Source organism: Durio zibethinus, chromosome 16, assembly GCF_047325235.1.
Source record: "Durio zibethinus cultivar Kanyao isolate XHJ-2024 chromosome 16, ASM4732523v1, whole genome shotgun sequence".
Taxonomy (NCBI): domain Eukaryota; kingdom Viridiplantae; phylum Streptophyta; class Magnoliopsida; order Malvales; family Malvaceae; genus Durio; species Durio zibethinus.
This window is the reverse complement of record NC_143177.1, coordinates 4,558,267-4,575,657: the sequence shown is the minus strand read 5'-3', so window position 1 is coordinate 4,575,657 and position 17,391 is coordinate 4,558,267. Positions and strand designations below refer to the sequence as shown.

Genomic DNA, 17,391 nt, shown 5'->3' with positions numbered 1-17,391 from the left:
CTTGTTAAATATATATAATATATATAATATATAATATATATTATCATTCAGTCACATGAAATAAAGATTTTCAAAATTTTATTAAATTCATTAGAATTTTATAACTTTTCACCTAAATTTTTAAAATAAAAATAAATATGTAATATATCTTATGAATATAATATTTTAATACACATAACACCGCCTTTTATAATAAATTGTTTAGGCATTCAGATAATAAATTTAATTAAACATATTTTCAATTTTTTAATATTTTTTGCAAAACAAAAATTTTATCATCGGTATATATTTTAAGTTAAATTAAATTTATTCAAAGCTTGCATCATCAACCTTGTCTATGAAGCCTGCCTCCAAATAACAAAAGTGGTAGGCTTTAAATTAAAATTTAACCCGTCACTGACTTTTTTTTTTTTATATATCATTTTAATGCTGTATCTTTGTATTATGTTTTAAATTGTCAGATATACTATACACAAGGGGTACTCTCCTTGCAAGATTCATCGGCCTGGTTTGGATTTATTCATGATCTTCCATTTCAAGCATTCTCAACTTTTACACAGGAAACTCAATGCATTCTATTCATGGCACACCCCAAGGGAGACTATCAAGAAACTTGTTACTGCTTTCTGGTAGAAAATAACAAGCATTTTCCATGAATGGCAACTCAAGAAAATAGTTTGAATATATTTAAATCCAACAACCAACACAGTCCATGAAGATGAAAAGTGGAGGCCAAATTTTCAAAACATCTAACCACAATGAATCAAAGAAACTCAATACTTTTCCTACATGCAACACATACTCTGCCATCCATCAGTAATGATTATGAACCATGCTACAAAGAACAAATTAGAACCTTCAGTGGGCTCCACAACATCAAGATCTGCTACTTTCTGTACAACTTATCTAGTTAGAGATCAGGAGTTAAAAACCGGCCTTCTATACCCGCAGATTATGAGGATTAGGTTTTGTAAGTGCTTTGGTAAAGTAATTGCAGATCTCGGGAATTACACGCTGGATTAGATGCCAGTGCCTGCAATTATTCAGGATGTGGAAATTTTCAGCATTAGTGATAGATTTGAATCCTGCAGCTAATATTGACATAGAAGAAATAAAAGGGAGCTATATCTAATCTCATTATACAGAAAACTATAAATCAGTATTAAGTATTATCAGTCATGGTGAAACATAAGCATTTGGCAAATGCTAGTTTAAAAAGCCCAAAGAGACTACCAAGATTATTCCATTTTCCTGGCAGTATATGTAGAAAGATTCAATTCAAGCTTCCCTTATAGATACCCTTGTCACCAAGCTCAACACTTGCACAAATTTTAAGGTTTTGACTTCGATATAAAACATAATGACACAGCCATGAAAAAAGCATGAAATTCCTCTAATCACTAATGCATTCTGTAAGATGCAACTCTCCATCTTCAAAGTCCGGTAACATTCCAGCCGATGTCCTAACAATTCAACATGTCCCAGGCCCCAACACTACTACACTGAGCCAACGCATTCATCACAGAAATACCAGACAAGGGCTCTGGAAAACTGCAACCAGCACACTGAGAGATCTAGGATCTAAAACAACCTCTTCGTAGTTTGATACAAGTAGCACATTGACAACTAGAAAGAGTAGACAATACAAAAAAAATGCAATGCTAAACACTATTATGTTTGACACAAAGTAAAATTCCTAAAGAAGGGCAGGGATGTGGCAAGTTGATTGAAGTACATACCCAGGTCTTGTGCTCAATTTATCAAAATGCTCCAAGATAAACAAAATGCAAGTGTGCCTCAATGATATAGCATGGAAGGCTTCAGAGAGCTCATATAAGTTTGAAACATTTTCCAGCGATATATCCTTTAATGAAAACATAGAAATAATCAGACCCCAATTCCCAATATAAAAGCAGCAAAAGGATTTGAAATATATACAGACAACCCTTTTGGCTCACCTGCACAATTGTATACTCGCAGAGTCGCTTAAGTCCCTCCAAAAGATATTGATCAGCTGCTCTGAGCAGATCCTGTGCAATATCCAACCTAATATCTACTGATCCAGTGTATATAAATCTGTTAAAAAAACGAAACAAAGTAAATTACTGATGATCAAATAGAATCAAGTTAATGTGGATAGATCTGGATCAGAGAATTCGTCATACCTCATCATCAACTCAAAAACCTCCCATCTAATGTTTGGAATTTCAATATCTCTTGCATCTTTTTCCTGCAACACAGGCCAAGAGGAATTAAAAATGAATATCATGTAGCTTGAAAACATTGTTTCTATCCTATAGTGAGTGCTATAGGTATATAAGTTCAAAGCTAAACTCATAATAAGAGTGCCAGTATTTTCGAAAAGAAACAATAAGGCTACCAGTTACAAGTGAAAAAGCCCAAGCTTGCAAAAATAGATGAGTTTAGAGCATTTCCAGAATCATCAGAAATATAGGATTATATCTCAAATAAGCTGCAAGATAAAGCAATAAACACTCTCTCGGTTTAGAAAGATTATGAATAAAAACTCCCACCCAAACACCAAGGGTGAAGGCCTGAACAGAACCCTAGGCCCCTGTTGGGAAGAGGAAGGATGACCAACTGGGACATTAAAATGATGCAAAAGTAAACTCACCCGATAACCTCCATCAAACATAGCACGGAATGCATCTGAAGAAGCAAGTAGGCAGATTCTGTGAGCATAGAACCGTCTACCTGCAAGAGAAAAGAAAGAGGATCATAATTATAACAAAAGCTATATTTTGAACGTCACCAAATATTTCTCCATAGCAAGTATCAGAAAATAACAACCTTCAACTAGGAAGGTAACATCAGACAATGTAGTGTTGTTCACATATTGCTCCCCCAAATAGACCTGCATTAAAGTTGTATGTCATAACAAGCACTTCATATAGAACTTTCGAGAACCAATTATGAGAATGTTGTCAATCTACTTTAGCAATTTGAAATGATTATATGAACACACATCCACACACATATTCAGATTCTTTAGCAAAAATAAGAATATCTGTAAAAAAGCTCTCCTAATCCAGATTATAGGCTTTTCATTTGTTTCCCAAGAACATTTGGAAATGCATAACAAAAACAAGAAAGGAAGTTTTCAATTCCTCAATTTCCTTGTTCTTTCAATTAATCTCTCCAAAACCAGAAAAGTACATGTTATTGTTTTGACAAACTTTCTCTCTTTTTTCTTTAAAAAGAATTGTCACTAATTTCAAATTCAGTTTTTAATTTCAAGGTCTACAAATAAACACACACTTCAATCAGATGTACTACCAAAAATGTCAGTTTTCCTTCATTCTCCAATATTTGGTCGGCAGGCAACATGTACAAACAAAAACTCATAAGCCTAGTCCAATTTTACCGCCAACTTTAGATTATGATATTAAATTACAACTGGTCATAGATCTGGCCTTTCAATGATCATGGAACAGGATTTGGCAGTAGACAATACCAAGCTACTCAGAATAACGTTCATTCAGATTTATGACTTCAGGCAATGGAAATCCATGGAACTAAACTAACGAGCTTTTACAAACTCACACCTGTGGTGTTGGAGAAGGGGGAGCCGCATCCATGGGAGAAAGAGTCATAGCTTTGTTGGCCAACTTGTACAGAGCAACAGCACCATCAAGTTGCTGCTTAGGGCTTGTAGAACCAAGAAGCCCAAGAAGCAGCTCAAGTCCTGCATGAAAATAGAGCACAATCAGCCTCTCAAAGCAGCCCAAAGACGTGTGCTCCATTACTGCAATAGACTAATTTAAATTGCACAGAATTAAGAATATGACTGTGATTATGGGATAACTGAAGAAGGGACAAAGAATATGACCATTGTTATCAATGAATACAGTTCTCTGATCATCGGGGGAACAAAGATGAGCTAGAGCTAGAGCCACTCGTCTTTGGACTGGCTTCTCTGCTACACGTATCAGATACAGCAAATGGTTCAAAACCTATAAAAGATAAATTAAAATCAAAATCTCAGAGATTACACACACAAATTTAATGAGACCTAAAACATAAATAAGCATTGAAAGCTAGGTCTTTCCATAGTCCAAACAAAAAATATGATCAATAAAGATATAATGGTAAAGGATAGTTAAAGGAATGACAGTGCTTACTCGCCCATGAATCTTCTCTTCTAGTCTTTTCAATGTCTTGGCTACACAGTCTTTTGTAGCCTGAAAGTACAATTACCAATATAAAATCAGTTAAGGAAAAAGAAAAAGCATAGAAATGAGCTGACAAAGTTTTGAGTTCTGTCATCAACTTAGAAACTAGTAGCATGCGAACTTAGAGGAGAGCAAGAGGTAACATCTGAAAGGTTTGACATACTTGAACAATAAACTCTCCATCTTGCAGCCGTTGGACACCACCCACCCTAATAAATTCGGATATGTTATCCTATGGGAGAGAACGATATATTAACACAGTGTTTCATGACTCCAGAAACTAAATCCAAGCACTTTGCCAGGTTCACAACTATCGCAACCTAACATACCTCATTATCTGCAAGGCCATAAAGAGCAAATGCAGCATTGTGTTGCAAAGATCCATTCTTCGAATCTAGAAGCTTCAACAAAGGTACCAAACCACCATTATGTGCAATACCAGCTTGATTGTGTGTGTCCTGAAATCAAAATTATTTTTTAGTGGCAAGGAGCTGCCTACGTGTTCCAACTTATGAAGACAAGAAATTTAGTTGAGAGTATTAAATTTCTAAGCAGCATAAGAGAACAATTATTGGAAATTATATAACTATAAATCTAGAAAATGCAATTAGCAAAGGCCTCATTAAGTGTAACAGTAAATTCCTTAACAAAAAAAACACAAAAAAGATTCAGCCCCACAGAAACTTGAATCCATTCAACACTGAGGAGCAGAGATTCTTAAGATATCAGGCAGAAAATTAGATTTGCAAACATATTAAAAGTTTGAGAGACAGAATACTTAAAAGAGTGGAAAACAAGGGGTACAGATTGGCTGTTTTCCTAAAAATGCCATGATAACCACGAGTTATAACAATTGCAAAACCAAGAGAACAACAAGCAGTTGAATTGATAGGACAAAATTTTTGTAGTTTAGTTCCAAAACTGGCAGAAATACATAAACTAAAATTAAATTCAAAATTTATTTAAAAATGCAAAGATTTAAAGCAGAGATAAGTAAACTCATTACTATCTCAGAAAAAGGAAAACCATCCACAAGATGTGAAGATAAAAGCCACTATGCATCATTCACAGCATTAATAAAAGCTTGAAACGGTACAACTAAGAAAATAACAATAATAACCTGTGCCAACCTCCCCAAAGCAAAGGCTGACATCTCTTTAAGCTGTACATCTGGAGAGTGAAGCATTTCAATCAGGGGTCTGACAGCACCCCTTTGTACAATATGAACCTGCATTGCAAAGCAGCATATCTCAGAAAGAAGAAACAATGAAAAAATAAGGTCAACAGAAATTATAAGCATACAGACCGGTGCTTTTAATACACTATAGGGACAAAGGAAATAATATGAAAAGCTAAATACATTCAAATATCATGACACTAATTTAAGAGCCAATAATGGGTTTTTCTTCCTGTGTCCCCTAAATAGAAAAAAAGAGCCAGGAAGAAGTATCTTAAGCCTAGTAAAGTTTAATGAAGGGAAAAGGCAGTCTTCACCTTGCAGTCAGAATCAGTTGCGGCAAATTGTCCAATTAATAAAGCTGCCTCCCTTTGGCTCTCTGAGCAGCAGGAGCTGTTTTCCAATAAAACAAATTAATTAACAAAAGGGGGAACCACGGATAAACTGCAGTTTAAAAGAATAGGTAAAAAGTAACTAGTAAGAACTCATGCTAAGCCATGTAAAAGAAACATCAAAACAAATTGAAGCATACGTAAGCAAACCAATGACAGGTTGCAAAGCCCCAGCAGCAAGAACTTCTTTTTTTATGTTTGGTGATGAATGTACTAGATTACCAATCACTCCAACCTACAATTCATTGGGAAAAAAATTGATGCTACAGCTGGTATAAAGAAAATATTAAAACACAGTGGAAATTTCCAAGAATTATCTAGTGCTATGATAGCATCCTACCGCTTCATAGTGTATAGCAGCATCCTCTGATCTTAGCATTAAAATCAGAGAAGGAAGAGCATTGCATTCAACAATCTGCAAAACCAAAGTATTCACACCATTAATTAGCATTAAAGGCAATTTTATCCATCAAACTTCTAAAGGAAGGTTTGTTACCTGATTCTTGTTTTCATCATTTTTGAATGCAAGGGTTCGTAATGCCCCAGCAGCTGCTCTTTGCACCTTTGCATCAGTAAATTCAAGCAACTCAACAAGAGGTGGAATCCCACCTTCCATTCTATCAACCAATCAAGATAGTTATTAGAATAAACATGGAGCTAGACAACTACATTGAGTTAAAAACTGCACAACTTTAGCAAACCTGACACGGGTTTTGATACTGCTATTCTCGTGAGCAAGGTTGGTGATAGCATCAGCCGCTCTTCTAATGACACTGATCACAGCACGAGAAGAAGAAACATCTTTGTGCCACCTCAACAAACTTACAAGATGCGATAAGGCCCCAGAATCAACTATAAGTTGCTGATGTTCTGGCTGTTGCCAGCAAAGGCAATAAAGAATTTAGCAGATTCAGTGATTAAACATAGTGAATACCAAACATATTTGCATTAATAGCAAGAACATAAATCATGCAAAACCAAAGAAAATCACCAGACTCAATAAATAACCAAGCTTTAGAGGCTAAGCAATGAAATCAACCACCAGTTCTATATTATAGTGTTATTTTCTGCTTAAATGATAATATGAATGGAGGCCATCTCTATGCACCTCAAACTTTCTCAAGTTCAAAGTTCAACTTCTGCTATCTATAGTGGAATTGACATTAATTAATCATATTAGGAAACATACTAGTAACAAATAAAAAATTGAAATAAAACATCAAATATTTACTAATGCTAGTAACAGGAAATTCAAAAAGAAAAAAGCCACATATCACGAACAAGTGAAACTCCAACAACTAATTCAAAACTTAAAATACAATAAATACTAAACAAAACTATAGGAAAAAAAAAAGCATGATAGTAACAACCAAGTTATATAAAAACGTTAATATTCAGTAAACTAACCTTTACGGCAAGAAGTCCCAGCGCAAAAGCACTTCCTTTTTCAACCTCGTGCTCGAAAGGCTTCGGGCTTCGGTCGCCGTCGTCATACGGAGGCGCTTGTAGGTGCTTCACTAGAGCTGGAACCGCACCACCTTCAACGATCACATTAACAACTTCCTCTGCAAAAGATAAAAAACACCCAAAAAAATTATTACCATTAATCGTAAAATTCAAAAACAGTAAAAACACAACATAAAGAATGGCAAGAGGTATAAAAAATAATGAGATCGGGGGTTGAGATTTTAAAATTTTACCGTTCTTGGCGAGCTCGGCGAGCACATGAGCAGCACGCTTGGCGGCGGCCCGATCAGGTTCGCGCCAAGAGAAGGCAGAGTCGAGGACGTTAACCTGAGCGGTGACTTCGGCCAATAGAGCACAGCGGGCATCGCTGGAAGGGAGAGATATTTCGCGGTCCTCTTGGATTTCTTCCTCCAGTTTCCGTTTTTGCCCCTTTCGTTCTGGGAGGCCTCGGTCCTCGCGCCCGTGAAGCTCCATCAAGAAGGAACAAAGAAGGGAATAAGAGGGGGAAGGTTTTATCGGAAATGAGAAATTGAGAATCGTGACTTTGAAGAGAGACCGAGACAGAGATTGGATCAGGGGTATTTTTGAGATTTAGTAAAAGAGGGAAGCTTTTTTGGCTAGGAGCGTAATACACCACCAAATTTTCTATATACAGTTCCAACATTTTATTTCAAAAATATATACATATTAAATATTATTTTTAACCTTAATAAATGATAAAAATACATTTGATAATATATACAACCAAAAACCACCTGATATTTTTCATAAATAAATTTTCAAGAAATATATTATGTTTTCATAAATTTATTTTTGAAAAAATAATATAATTCTTGAAAATAGATTGTCAAGAATAAAACACACCAATCAAAAAAGCCATTTCTAAAAATTATATTACTTTTTCAAAAATAGATTTTTGAAAATTATCCTGTACTTTAAAAAATTCATTTTCGATAATACTTAAATTTTTTTTAAATATATATTTAATTACAAACTCTTAATAACAAAAAATTCAAGATCTCTAATCTTTGGGCTATAAAAAATACTAATAACATATTGACAAATTTGACAATAAAAAGTGGTGGCCAAAATATTAGATACTATAGAATTTATCAATCTGCTGATAAAATTGTTAACGACAATGTTTTATAAGGTATTTAAATTCGAACTAACATACATACACACACATAAGTCATCGATGTACTTATTTTTACTTGATCATATGTACAAATGAAAGAGACAAAGTTCTCAAGCATGTACGATATAAAAATATTGTTATAAATTTTTTAAAAGCTTAAGAGAAAAAATAAGTTTACCCCATGCATGTTGAAAACATCGAGTTTAGTTTCATTCGCACACATAATCAAGTAAATGGGTTCATAAGCGCATAATTAAGGTTTTTGATAAAAAGTGAAATCGAGTTTTTCAAATATAAAAATCCGAGAAGCCCCAAATCTTTTCTAATATGTACTTCTAAGAAGGCTCAAAACTTCTCGAAAATATATATCTGAAAACTTTTGAATTTTTTCAAAAATGAATATCGAAAAAGTTTTAAAGATTTTCGAAAATGAATATTCGATAATTCTTAAAACTTCTCAGATATTTATTTTTAAGAAGCTTCAAAGCTTTTCAAATATGAATATTCTAGAAGCTCGATTTTCAGAAAGTGAAAAAAGAAGAAGAGATGAAAGGTAATAATGAAAAATAAAAAGTGAGGGATATGATGTATTTAGTAAAAATAAGAAAATGAATTTTAAATTTGAGACATATATAAAAGTGGGGTTTATATCGCATTAAATAAGGTGTCAATAGAATTTCCCTTTTGTTTGAAATGTTTTTATTCACACCCCAACTTTTTCTTTTTACTGAAAGATGGAAGTTTTTTTTTTCAAAATTTTTTGTAAGTGAAATTATTTAATTATCTTTCTCATAAATTTTTAGATATCTATATCCGATAAATAAGGTGTAAATAGAATTCCCCTTTTGGTTGAAATGTTTTTATTCACACCCTAACTTTTTCTCTTCACTAAATGATGGAATTTTTTTTTCAAAATTTTTTGTAAGTGAAATTATTTAATTATCTTTCTCATAAATTTTTAGATATCTATATCTAATAAATTTTATAACATTTCAAAAATTTATTTTTGAAATATTATATAACTTACAAAAAATGAATTTTTGAAAAATTATATAACTCACTGAAAGTGGATTTTTAAAAAGTTATTAAACTTTATAGAAATTCATTTAAGTGACGAGGGATTGCAAAATTTTTTTAAAAAATTTCAAAAAAAGTAATTTTATTAAAACTTTTTAATAATGAGTGTAAAGAAAAAGTTATTATTAAAAATAATAACTTTAAAAATTAATAAAAATTTAATCTTACTATTTTGATTTTAGAGAAATAAAATAAAATTTTATAAGGCCACATATAAGCGATGAAATTTCTTAAAACTGTACAAGTAATGCTATTGAATACTAGACAATTTTGGTAAACTCTAATTAGTTAATTAAAAAAACTCATCGTGATAAGTAGATGAAGAGATTTTTCTAAAGAGTAACTTTGAAACTGTACAAATAATATTACTGAATACGATGTAATTTTATCAAAATCTAATATATTAACTAAAGAAATTTATCGTAATAAATATATGAAAAGACTTCTCCAAAGAATTCAATTTAGTTAGAGTTATTATAAAATTTTAATAATATATACCAAAAAATATTTATTAAAATAATGATAAATTTTAAATTTATTAAAAAATTTACATTATTCGTAACATTAAGAAATAAAATATTTAATTAAAATCTCATAAGATTTATTCTTCCTCAAAGATCAAAATAGTAAAATTAACTTTTTTATTAATTTTTAAATTTATGATTTTTCTAATAATAACTTTTTTTGTTATACTTATTATTAAAATATTTTAATAAAATTCTTTTTTTATAATTTTTCTTAAATTTTTGCACTCTCCTTTCATAGTAATGAACTTTCAAAAATCCATTTTCGATAAGTTATATAATATTTTGAAAATATATTTTTGAAAAATTATAAAACTTAACGGATATGAATATTCAAAAATTTGTAAAAAGGATAATTATGTAATTTCATTTATAATTTTCTTTTTTTTAAAATAAGAGGTGTAAAGGAAAAAACCTATGATGTGAATATAAATGCTTTTTTGGTTGTTTTCCTTTCTTTCTCTTTTCTTTTTCATTTTTCTTTTTTTAAAAAATCCATTTGTTTTAAGAAAATGATTTTTAAAAATTATTTTATATTTTTTGTGTTTATTTAACAAAAAATTCATTAATTAATGAAACATGATTTATCAATTAATAGAAAATGAGTTTATTTTTCAAATAATAACTATTTATTAGTAAGACCATTCACCAAGCTTGTAAGCATAGTTTAACTCAAGTTTTTAGCTTAGTTTGACTTAACTCATAATATTATTTTATTTTAATTAAAATATTAAAATATTAATACAAAAAAATATTTTAATATTTTAATTTTAAATATTTTATAATTTTAATCAAGTCAAATTTTAGATATAATTGTTTAAACTCAAAGTTAATTTAATCTGATTCGAAATAACATTTGTTAATAAAAGGTAATTTTATGTGATTTTAATTAAAAATATCAAAATATTAAAATATTAATATTAATAATAATATTTAAAGTTTTCTAATTGTTAAATTTTAAATATTTGATTTTGTATATTATTAGCCATAAATATTTTTAATATTTCAATAATAAATAGTTTTATATTATTATTTTAATAATAAATAAAAATACTTATATCATAAATAATTTTATTATTATTTTAATAATTTATATTATTTAATATAATAAAATTATTTAATAGTATGACCATTTTAAATCATATTTTAATATTTTTTATTTAAAATATATTAATTTTATATTTTATTGACAAATTTATTCATATTACTATTTTAATAATAAATATAAATAAATAATATATCTTTCATAATTTAATAATAAATATTTTCAATATAAAATAAAACTATTTTAATAATAAATATATTTAAAATTTAACTAATAAATAATAATGTTAAAATATTATTATATTAATAGAAATAATACTTCAAGAAAAGTAATGCTATTTTAAATATTTTAAAATATTAATAAAAAGAATAATTTAATATTAAATATTATTATTAAAATACATAATAATTTTAATAATAAATAATTTTGAATATTATAATAGTTATGTTAAAATTATTTGAATGGAGCCACATTTTTGTGCAGGCTAATTATAATTATTGTAGGTCTATAATGTCTAAGAACAATATTAACTATTTTGTACATTTAAAATTATCTTATTTAGATAAAATCCTATAATTTATATTACTATGGCCATAGTTTGTAACTTTTGAAAAACTATCTTATGTGTAAAAATAATATATAAACTATTTTATTATATTCTAAATTTGTAAGAGTATTATAATGACTTTATTGTGTCGTATTTTTTAATTATTATTATTATTATTATTATTATTATTATTATTATTATTACAGATAAGTGTAAAAATATTATTTAAATAATTATGTAAAGGATATTATTTTGATGGAATACTATATAATTTTTTAGAAAAACTTCAAACACTAGAAAATATTTTTCACATGATCATTCAAACAACTGAAAGTATCAAGTTTTTCAAAAAATAAGTCCATTTTGCAAAAATTATTTTTAATGAAATAAACGAAGTATAATAATGCTTTTAAATGCACTCTATAATTACTTTATACACGTAAATCCTAGATACACCTCAAATTCAAAGCTTAAAAACAAATTTTCACTTATTACACCCCATAACCTCAAACCTTCACACCCCAAAACTTGATTCCACACCTAAAACCCCTTTTCAAACCTTAAAATAGGATATCACAGTTTTTAACCCAAAAATCACCATAAAATCCAAAGATTTAGAGTTAATCAAGTCACAAACTTAAATTTAGAGGTAATTTCCTTTGATATTGATTGATTTTGCATTTTTCATTTCGTAAATTTGGGTTGGATTTGTGCTGGAATCCGTAGCTTCTACATTTACGTTTCCAAAGCTTATCAAAGCTTTTAGATTTACATATTCAAAAATTTTCAAAAGAATCTAAAAATGCAAATCTAAAATCTAAAGCATTCAAATGTTTCTAGACATGCAAATTTGAAAACTTTCAAAGGTTTTTGGATTTGCAAATTTGAAAGCCTTAATATATTTTTCAATATTTACATATTTATATATTTTTCAATATTAATATAAAAAAATTATGTTTTGGTTAATTTGCATATTTGCTTTGAAAGATAAAGTGTTGATCATTGATTCTATGAAACAATGATACGACACGAACGAGAAGAGATGGTGTTTGTAAAGGTAGGGGACATAGTGCGTTCGACACTTTGACGTGTCATACTATTTCTAAGAAAAAATGACACATCTAAGAACATGTAGATGAGTTGATTGTTGACCTTCAAATTAGTTCTTGAAGATAGGCCTCCCACCCAATAGTATGATGATAGGGGTAGAGGTGATGCGAAAAAGATGGTTGAGTTTTTTCCTACAGGGCTAATACTTTTATCTTTAAGAGCTTTAAGACCCATGTTGTAGCAAATATATAGAATGGCTAAGTATTATATTCAATCATGATAATGCTTATAATTTATTTTTGTTACTTGTGTCTATGAAGTTAATAACTAATTTCTATTTGTTATTGCTGTTATAAAAGCGAACTACGTTAAAATTAATCAACCAAGGTGCAAAATTATAGTAATGGCCTTTAGATATTTCTTGGCAACGTATCCATGGGATGTTATTAGGTTGCAATTGCATTCATTAATCGTTTTTACATATCGTTTGTCCAAAAATACGATAGTGTCCATATTTGTTGAAATGTGACAACTTGAAATTAGCATCTTTTACGTACTATTCAGTGAGATGACCATCACACTAAATAATGTATATGCAATTCTCCACATAACCATAAAAGGCCATGATATCATTGCACTGCTTGATAGTTGATGAGTGTTAAAGGCTCAAGTAGCTAATGAGACTAAAATTTTTTGTGGTCCATCTATTAGGCTGCAATGGTTACAAACTACATTTAGAGATGTTAAGGATAGAGTTCCTGCTCGGGATATGGATTGTGTTAGCAAGGCTTTTGTACTTTATCTCTTAGGATGTATGCTATTTTTTTTTTATATAAGAGTGGAGATAAAGTATCAATAACATACTCAATCCTATTTAACAACTTAAGTACCACTAATGAATATGTATGGGGGTAACTTGCTTAAGATACTTATATAAGTAGATTAGTAAAGTGAATGGGACTAATGTTCATCAAATTACTAATTATATTATACTTCTTCAAGTATGTATATTAAAGTGGTTAAATGATTTTATGGAATAACTATGTTTGTTTATTAGTTTGAAACAAACATATGAATGATGGTGCTTCATGTATTTGATATAGGCATGGATTTAAAAAAACTTTTCTACTCTAGGTCTAATAGGTAACATGGCATATTTTAATGTTGAACATTTTGCAATGATTATGTAAACAATTAGATGACTTGTTCCTCCATCAAATGTGTTTGAATCATTATGTGCCATAACAATGATGGCACCCATTAATTGAGATTCCTTATTTTTCTATATGTATGATCTATTATGGAGCCATATCATTCAAAAAGGGTTCTACAACAATTTAATTTTGTACATACCATTTCTCCAACCCCTCAAGCATTGTATCGAGTCGATCAAGGTTTGTATTTTAACATGTATGATATTGTATATAACTGTTTAAACTAATATTATGAGAGATAAGATATGTATGTCTTACCTACTGAGCATTGAGGGCGAAAATGTTGGACACCTAACAAGTGTTTACTAGATTATAATGCTCAGTATGCATTAATTTCACATCAACACATTCAAAATCTAGAATATAGATTCAAAATTTAGTCTCAACCAGTTGATAATAGGCTAATCAATGATACTAAAAGTCATAATTTTATTAGTTATTGTTAATGTAATATTAGTTAAAATATGTTTTCAATATTGATTATCTTATTATTATTTTATAGACAAGCTTGATGGCACTATCTATTCTTCAAAGTTTTTTGCTCGGTGGATTAGGTTAATGAGTAAATGTATAGAGATGAACAATTATTAAAGCACATATCATATTATCTAATTTATTAACTATAGCCAGTAGCAATTAATCTAAATCAATCATATCACCTTGATTTCAACCTTCGACATTACGTCATTTTTCACTCCCAACATCAACGACTCCAAACAGCACTTTTAATAACATTGCTCACACCTACTCACTCCCCATTTACAATAACACTCTTAACAGCATTGCTTTCACCTATTCCCCGCACCCACAACAACACTAACACAGAAAGCTTAGTCTCTATTTTAACATGTTTAATTGAGAAACAAGAGGATGAGAGATTAGGACTAGTAGTTATAAGTTTATGTATGTATGAAATATATATTTTTTATACATAGTTTTGTACTTTGAAATACATTTTAATCATACAATACATACATGTAACCTAGCTTTGTAACAAAATATTTAAACACTCAACTAATTCATTCAAAAGAATTCAATTATTTAACAATTTTAGTTATAACAAAATGGCTTGGGGTTTAATTATAGGGTTTAAGGTTTCAATATTAAAGTTTACAAGCCTTCCAAGTTTTCATTTTTGAAAAGTTTAAAAATATTTCAAAAATTCATATTTGAAAAGTTTAAGGTTTTTTAAAGACTTTCCTGATATGAATTTTTGAAAATTTTTTTAACGTTTCAAAACTATATATCTGAATACTATTAAACTTTTCAAATATATATTTTTGAAAAGTCTGTAAACCTTCTTAATATGTATATTTTGAAGCTAAGAATAAGTGGGGTTAAAGAATAAATTGTCAAAGATTAATTAAGTAATTTTATTTGCTAATATTTTTGTAATAAAAAAAATTGGCTGTAGAGAAAAAATAATGGTGCATTTAAAAGCTCTTAAGATTAAATTAGCTTTAATTAGCTAGTCACGTTATTTCTCGATTTTGTTTGCATTAATGTAACTTTTGGTATTATTTTCAAGATCATTATGATCATTTAATCACTAAGGTAATCTTATTACTAATGTGATCTTATCACTCGAGATTTGCAATCACTTTCTTTAGTTAACAATTATTAGTTTTTAGGAATTAAAGATCATTATATTTTGTATTACTAAAAATCAAATATTGTTTTATTTGAAAGTACTAAAATAACCATATATATTGTAATAGTTAGACAAGCTAATAATTTATAACATATTGGTAATATTTTATTTACTTTATAGTAAAATATAATTAAATTATTAAATTAGCAAATATATTTAATGGTAGATAAACTAATTTTTGTAATATAAATTATATAAAAATTTAAATTAAAAAATAAAACTAATCTATTAGAATTATAACAAAAAACAAAAAGATTATATTATACATATAAAAATTTTAAAAATAAAAAGTAACAAACACCTTAATTATTTTTTAAATTATTACAATAAATATTAGTTTGAAAAAATTTATTATAATAATTATAATTTTAAGAGAAAATAAGTTTTAAATTCATATATTAAATGGGTAATATTGACTATTGTTAAGTTCACATATCACTTCACTTTAGTGATAAAGCTTTTTCATCCTTTTGGATGGAAATTAGATCACTTGTAAAGGTAGTGATTTAATCACTCTTGGTGATCCAAGAGCACCATCATGTAGGATTATTGAGTGCTTATCAAATACGATGCTATAATCACCATATATAGATCAGTTTTTAGGGTGATCACCTTAAACAAAACACCATCTAATTGCTGTAGCTATTTTTTACAAATGATTAAAAAAATTTCTAATTACTACTAGATGGTACCCGTACTATACAACGAGTAATTTAGAAAGCATTAATGTTATGAATAGTCCTTGAAGTATAGTGAAATATTTAATATGATACCTGAACTTTAAAATTTTTTAATGTAATACCTAAACTATGAATTTGTTAGCTAATATAGTACTCAACTCTAACGTAATTAGCTCTAAATAATGACACATAGTGGATAAATAACCTTTCCAATGCCACATTAGTTAACAAATTTATAATTTATGTATCATATTAAAAATTCTTAAAGTTCAAGTATCACATTTAATATTTCATTATAATTCAAAAGCTATTTGTAACATTACCACATTTGGAAATAAATATTAACAAAAGAGAATGTTAGCACCTACAAATATGAAACTTTTATATCATAAATGTTTGATTTACAAAAAAGTGTTTCACAAAAAATAATTTAATTACAATATAAGATTTATTTTGGAGCTCTAGAAACTATTACACGATAAGAAAAAAGAGATTCATTCTTTGTTAGCAAAACATGGAATGGGATTTTGGTGGAAAGGCAAACTCAAATATAGTTTGAATAAGTGGGATTCGTCAACAGTCAACTTCTTATGCTTTATAAGTAAAAATATGTTTTTTTTTTTTTTTACTTTTGGAAGAGGTGTTTGTTTAGTCTTTCACTTTTTCTTTTCCCCTGCATGATTTTATGAAAGGTCTAATAGTAAAATATACATAAAAAGTTAATAATTAAGATTGCAAATTTATCAACAACGAAAGTTACTTGCAATTATATAGATGAGAACAGAGGCGAAGGCAAGAATTTGTGTAAAAAAAAGGCTAAACAATAATTTCAAAGGTGAATAGAGGCTAAAGTTATAATGTGGTTCAACTGAAAGTATTTTACTTGTATTTTCATTTTTTCTTTTTTTATTATAGGGGACTCTTCTAGAAATAGGTCTTAAGGAACTTATATGTTTGGTGGTGAGACTAGAATATGCTCTTGATGGGTGATAGCAAGAATTTGAGTTGATGATGTTACTTATTGTTTATTTTCTAGTTTTATGGCATGTGTTGTGATTTTTTTGGTGAGGTATTCAAAACTGAATATTTTGTGTCCAATAATGTTCCACTTTTGAGCTTGTTGGATAAGGTCAATCTCAAAGATGAAATCTTTATCAATTACTTCGTTTACAAGAGTAGAAAGACCATTTTCTCGAGTGTTTCTTTTATTGTAATCTTTGGTATTGTGGAATTGAT

At 28.7% G+C, this 17,391-nt stretch overlaps 1 protein-coding gene across 4 annotated transcripts; it reads right to left on the bottom strand.

The window, feature by feature from the left end:
• Positions 1-653: 653 nt before the first annotated feature.
• Positions 654-7,714, bottom strand: LOC111291276 (ARM REPEAT PROTEIN INTERACTING WITH ABF2-like). Of its 4 annotated transcripts, XM_022882923.2 has the most exons (19): positions 7,463-7,714; positions 7,170-7,327; positions 6,464-6,636; positions 6,259-6,379; positions 6,103-6,177; positions 5,903-5,997; positions 5,688-5,763; positions 5,314-5,421; positions 4,523-4,651; positions 4,357-4,425; positions 4,143-4,202; positions 3,851-3,974; positions 3,567-3,706; positions 2,812-2,875; positions 2,636-2,715; positions 2,166-2,230; positions 1,959-2,076; positions 1,740-1,864; positions 654-1,033 (listed from the first exon to the last, which is right to left on the bottom strand). In XM_022882923.2, exons 1-19 carry the CDS (start codon positions 7,701-7,703, stop codon positions 940-942), a joined length of 2,115 nt encoding a protein of 704 aa, XP_022738658.2. In that variant the 5' UTR covers positions 7,704-7,714; the 3' UTR covers positions 654-939. The 4 variants fall into 4 exon arrangements, 2 of the variants coding, with proteins under 2 accessions (XP_022738658.2, XP_089601335.1); XR_016328592.1 differs by lacking the exon at positions 2,812-2,875; XR_016328591.1 differs by lacking the exons at positions 654-1,033; positions 1,740-1,864; positions 1,959-2,076 and adding an exon at positions 2,381-2,473 and having other exon boundaries at positions 2,175-2,230.
• Positions 7,715-17,391: the final 9,677 nt, after the last annotated feature.

What these genes read in the sequence shown, in the direction of transcription:
- LOC111291276 (XM_022882923.2), bottom strand. Translation starts at nt 7,703, where the DNA reads ATGGAGCTTCACGGGCGCGAGGACCGAGGCCTCCCAGAACGAAAGGGG. An exon ending in AGTATCAAAACCCGTGTCAG is followed by an intron (nt 6,380 to 6,463) that starts GTTTGCTAAAGT and finishes ATTGGTTGATAG; the next exon opens with AATGGAAGGTGGGATTCCAC. An exon ending in GCGAGTATACAATTGTGCAG is followed by an intron (nt 1,865 to 1,958) that starts GTGAGCCAAAAG and finishes TTTTCATTAAAG; the next exon opens with GATATATCGCTGGAAAATGT.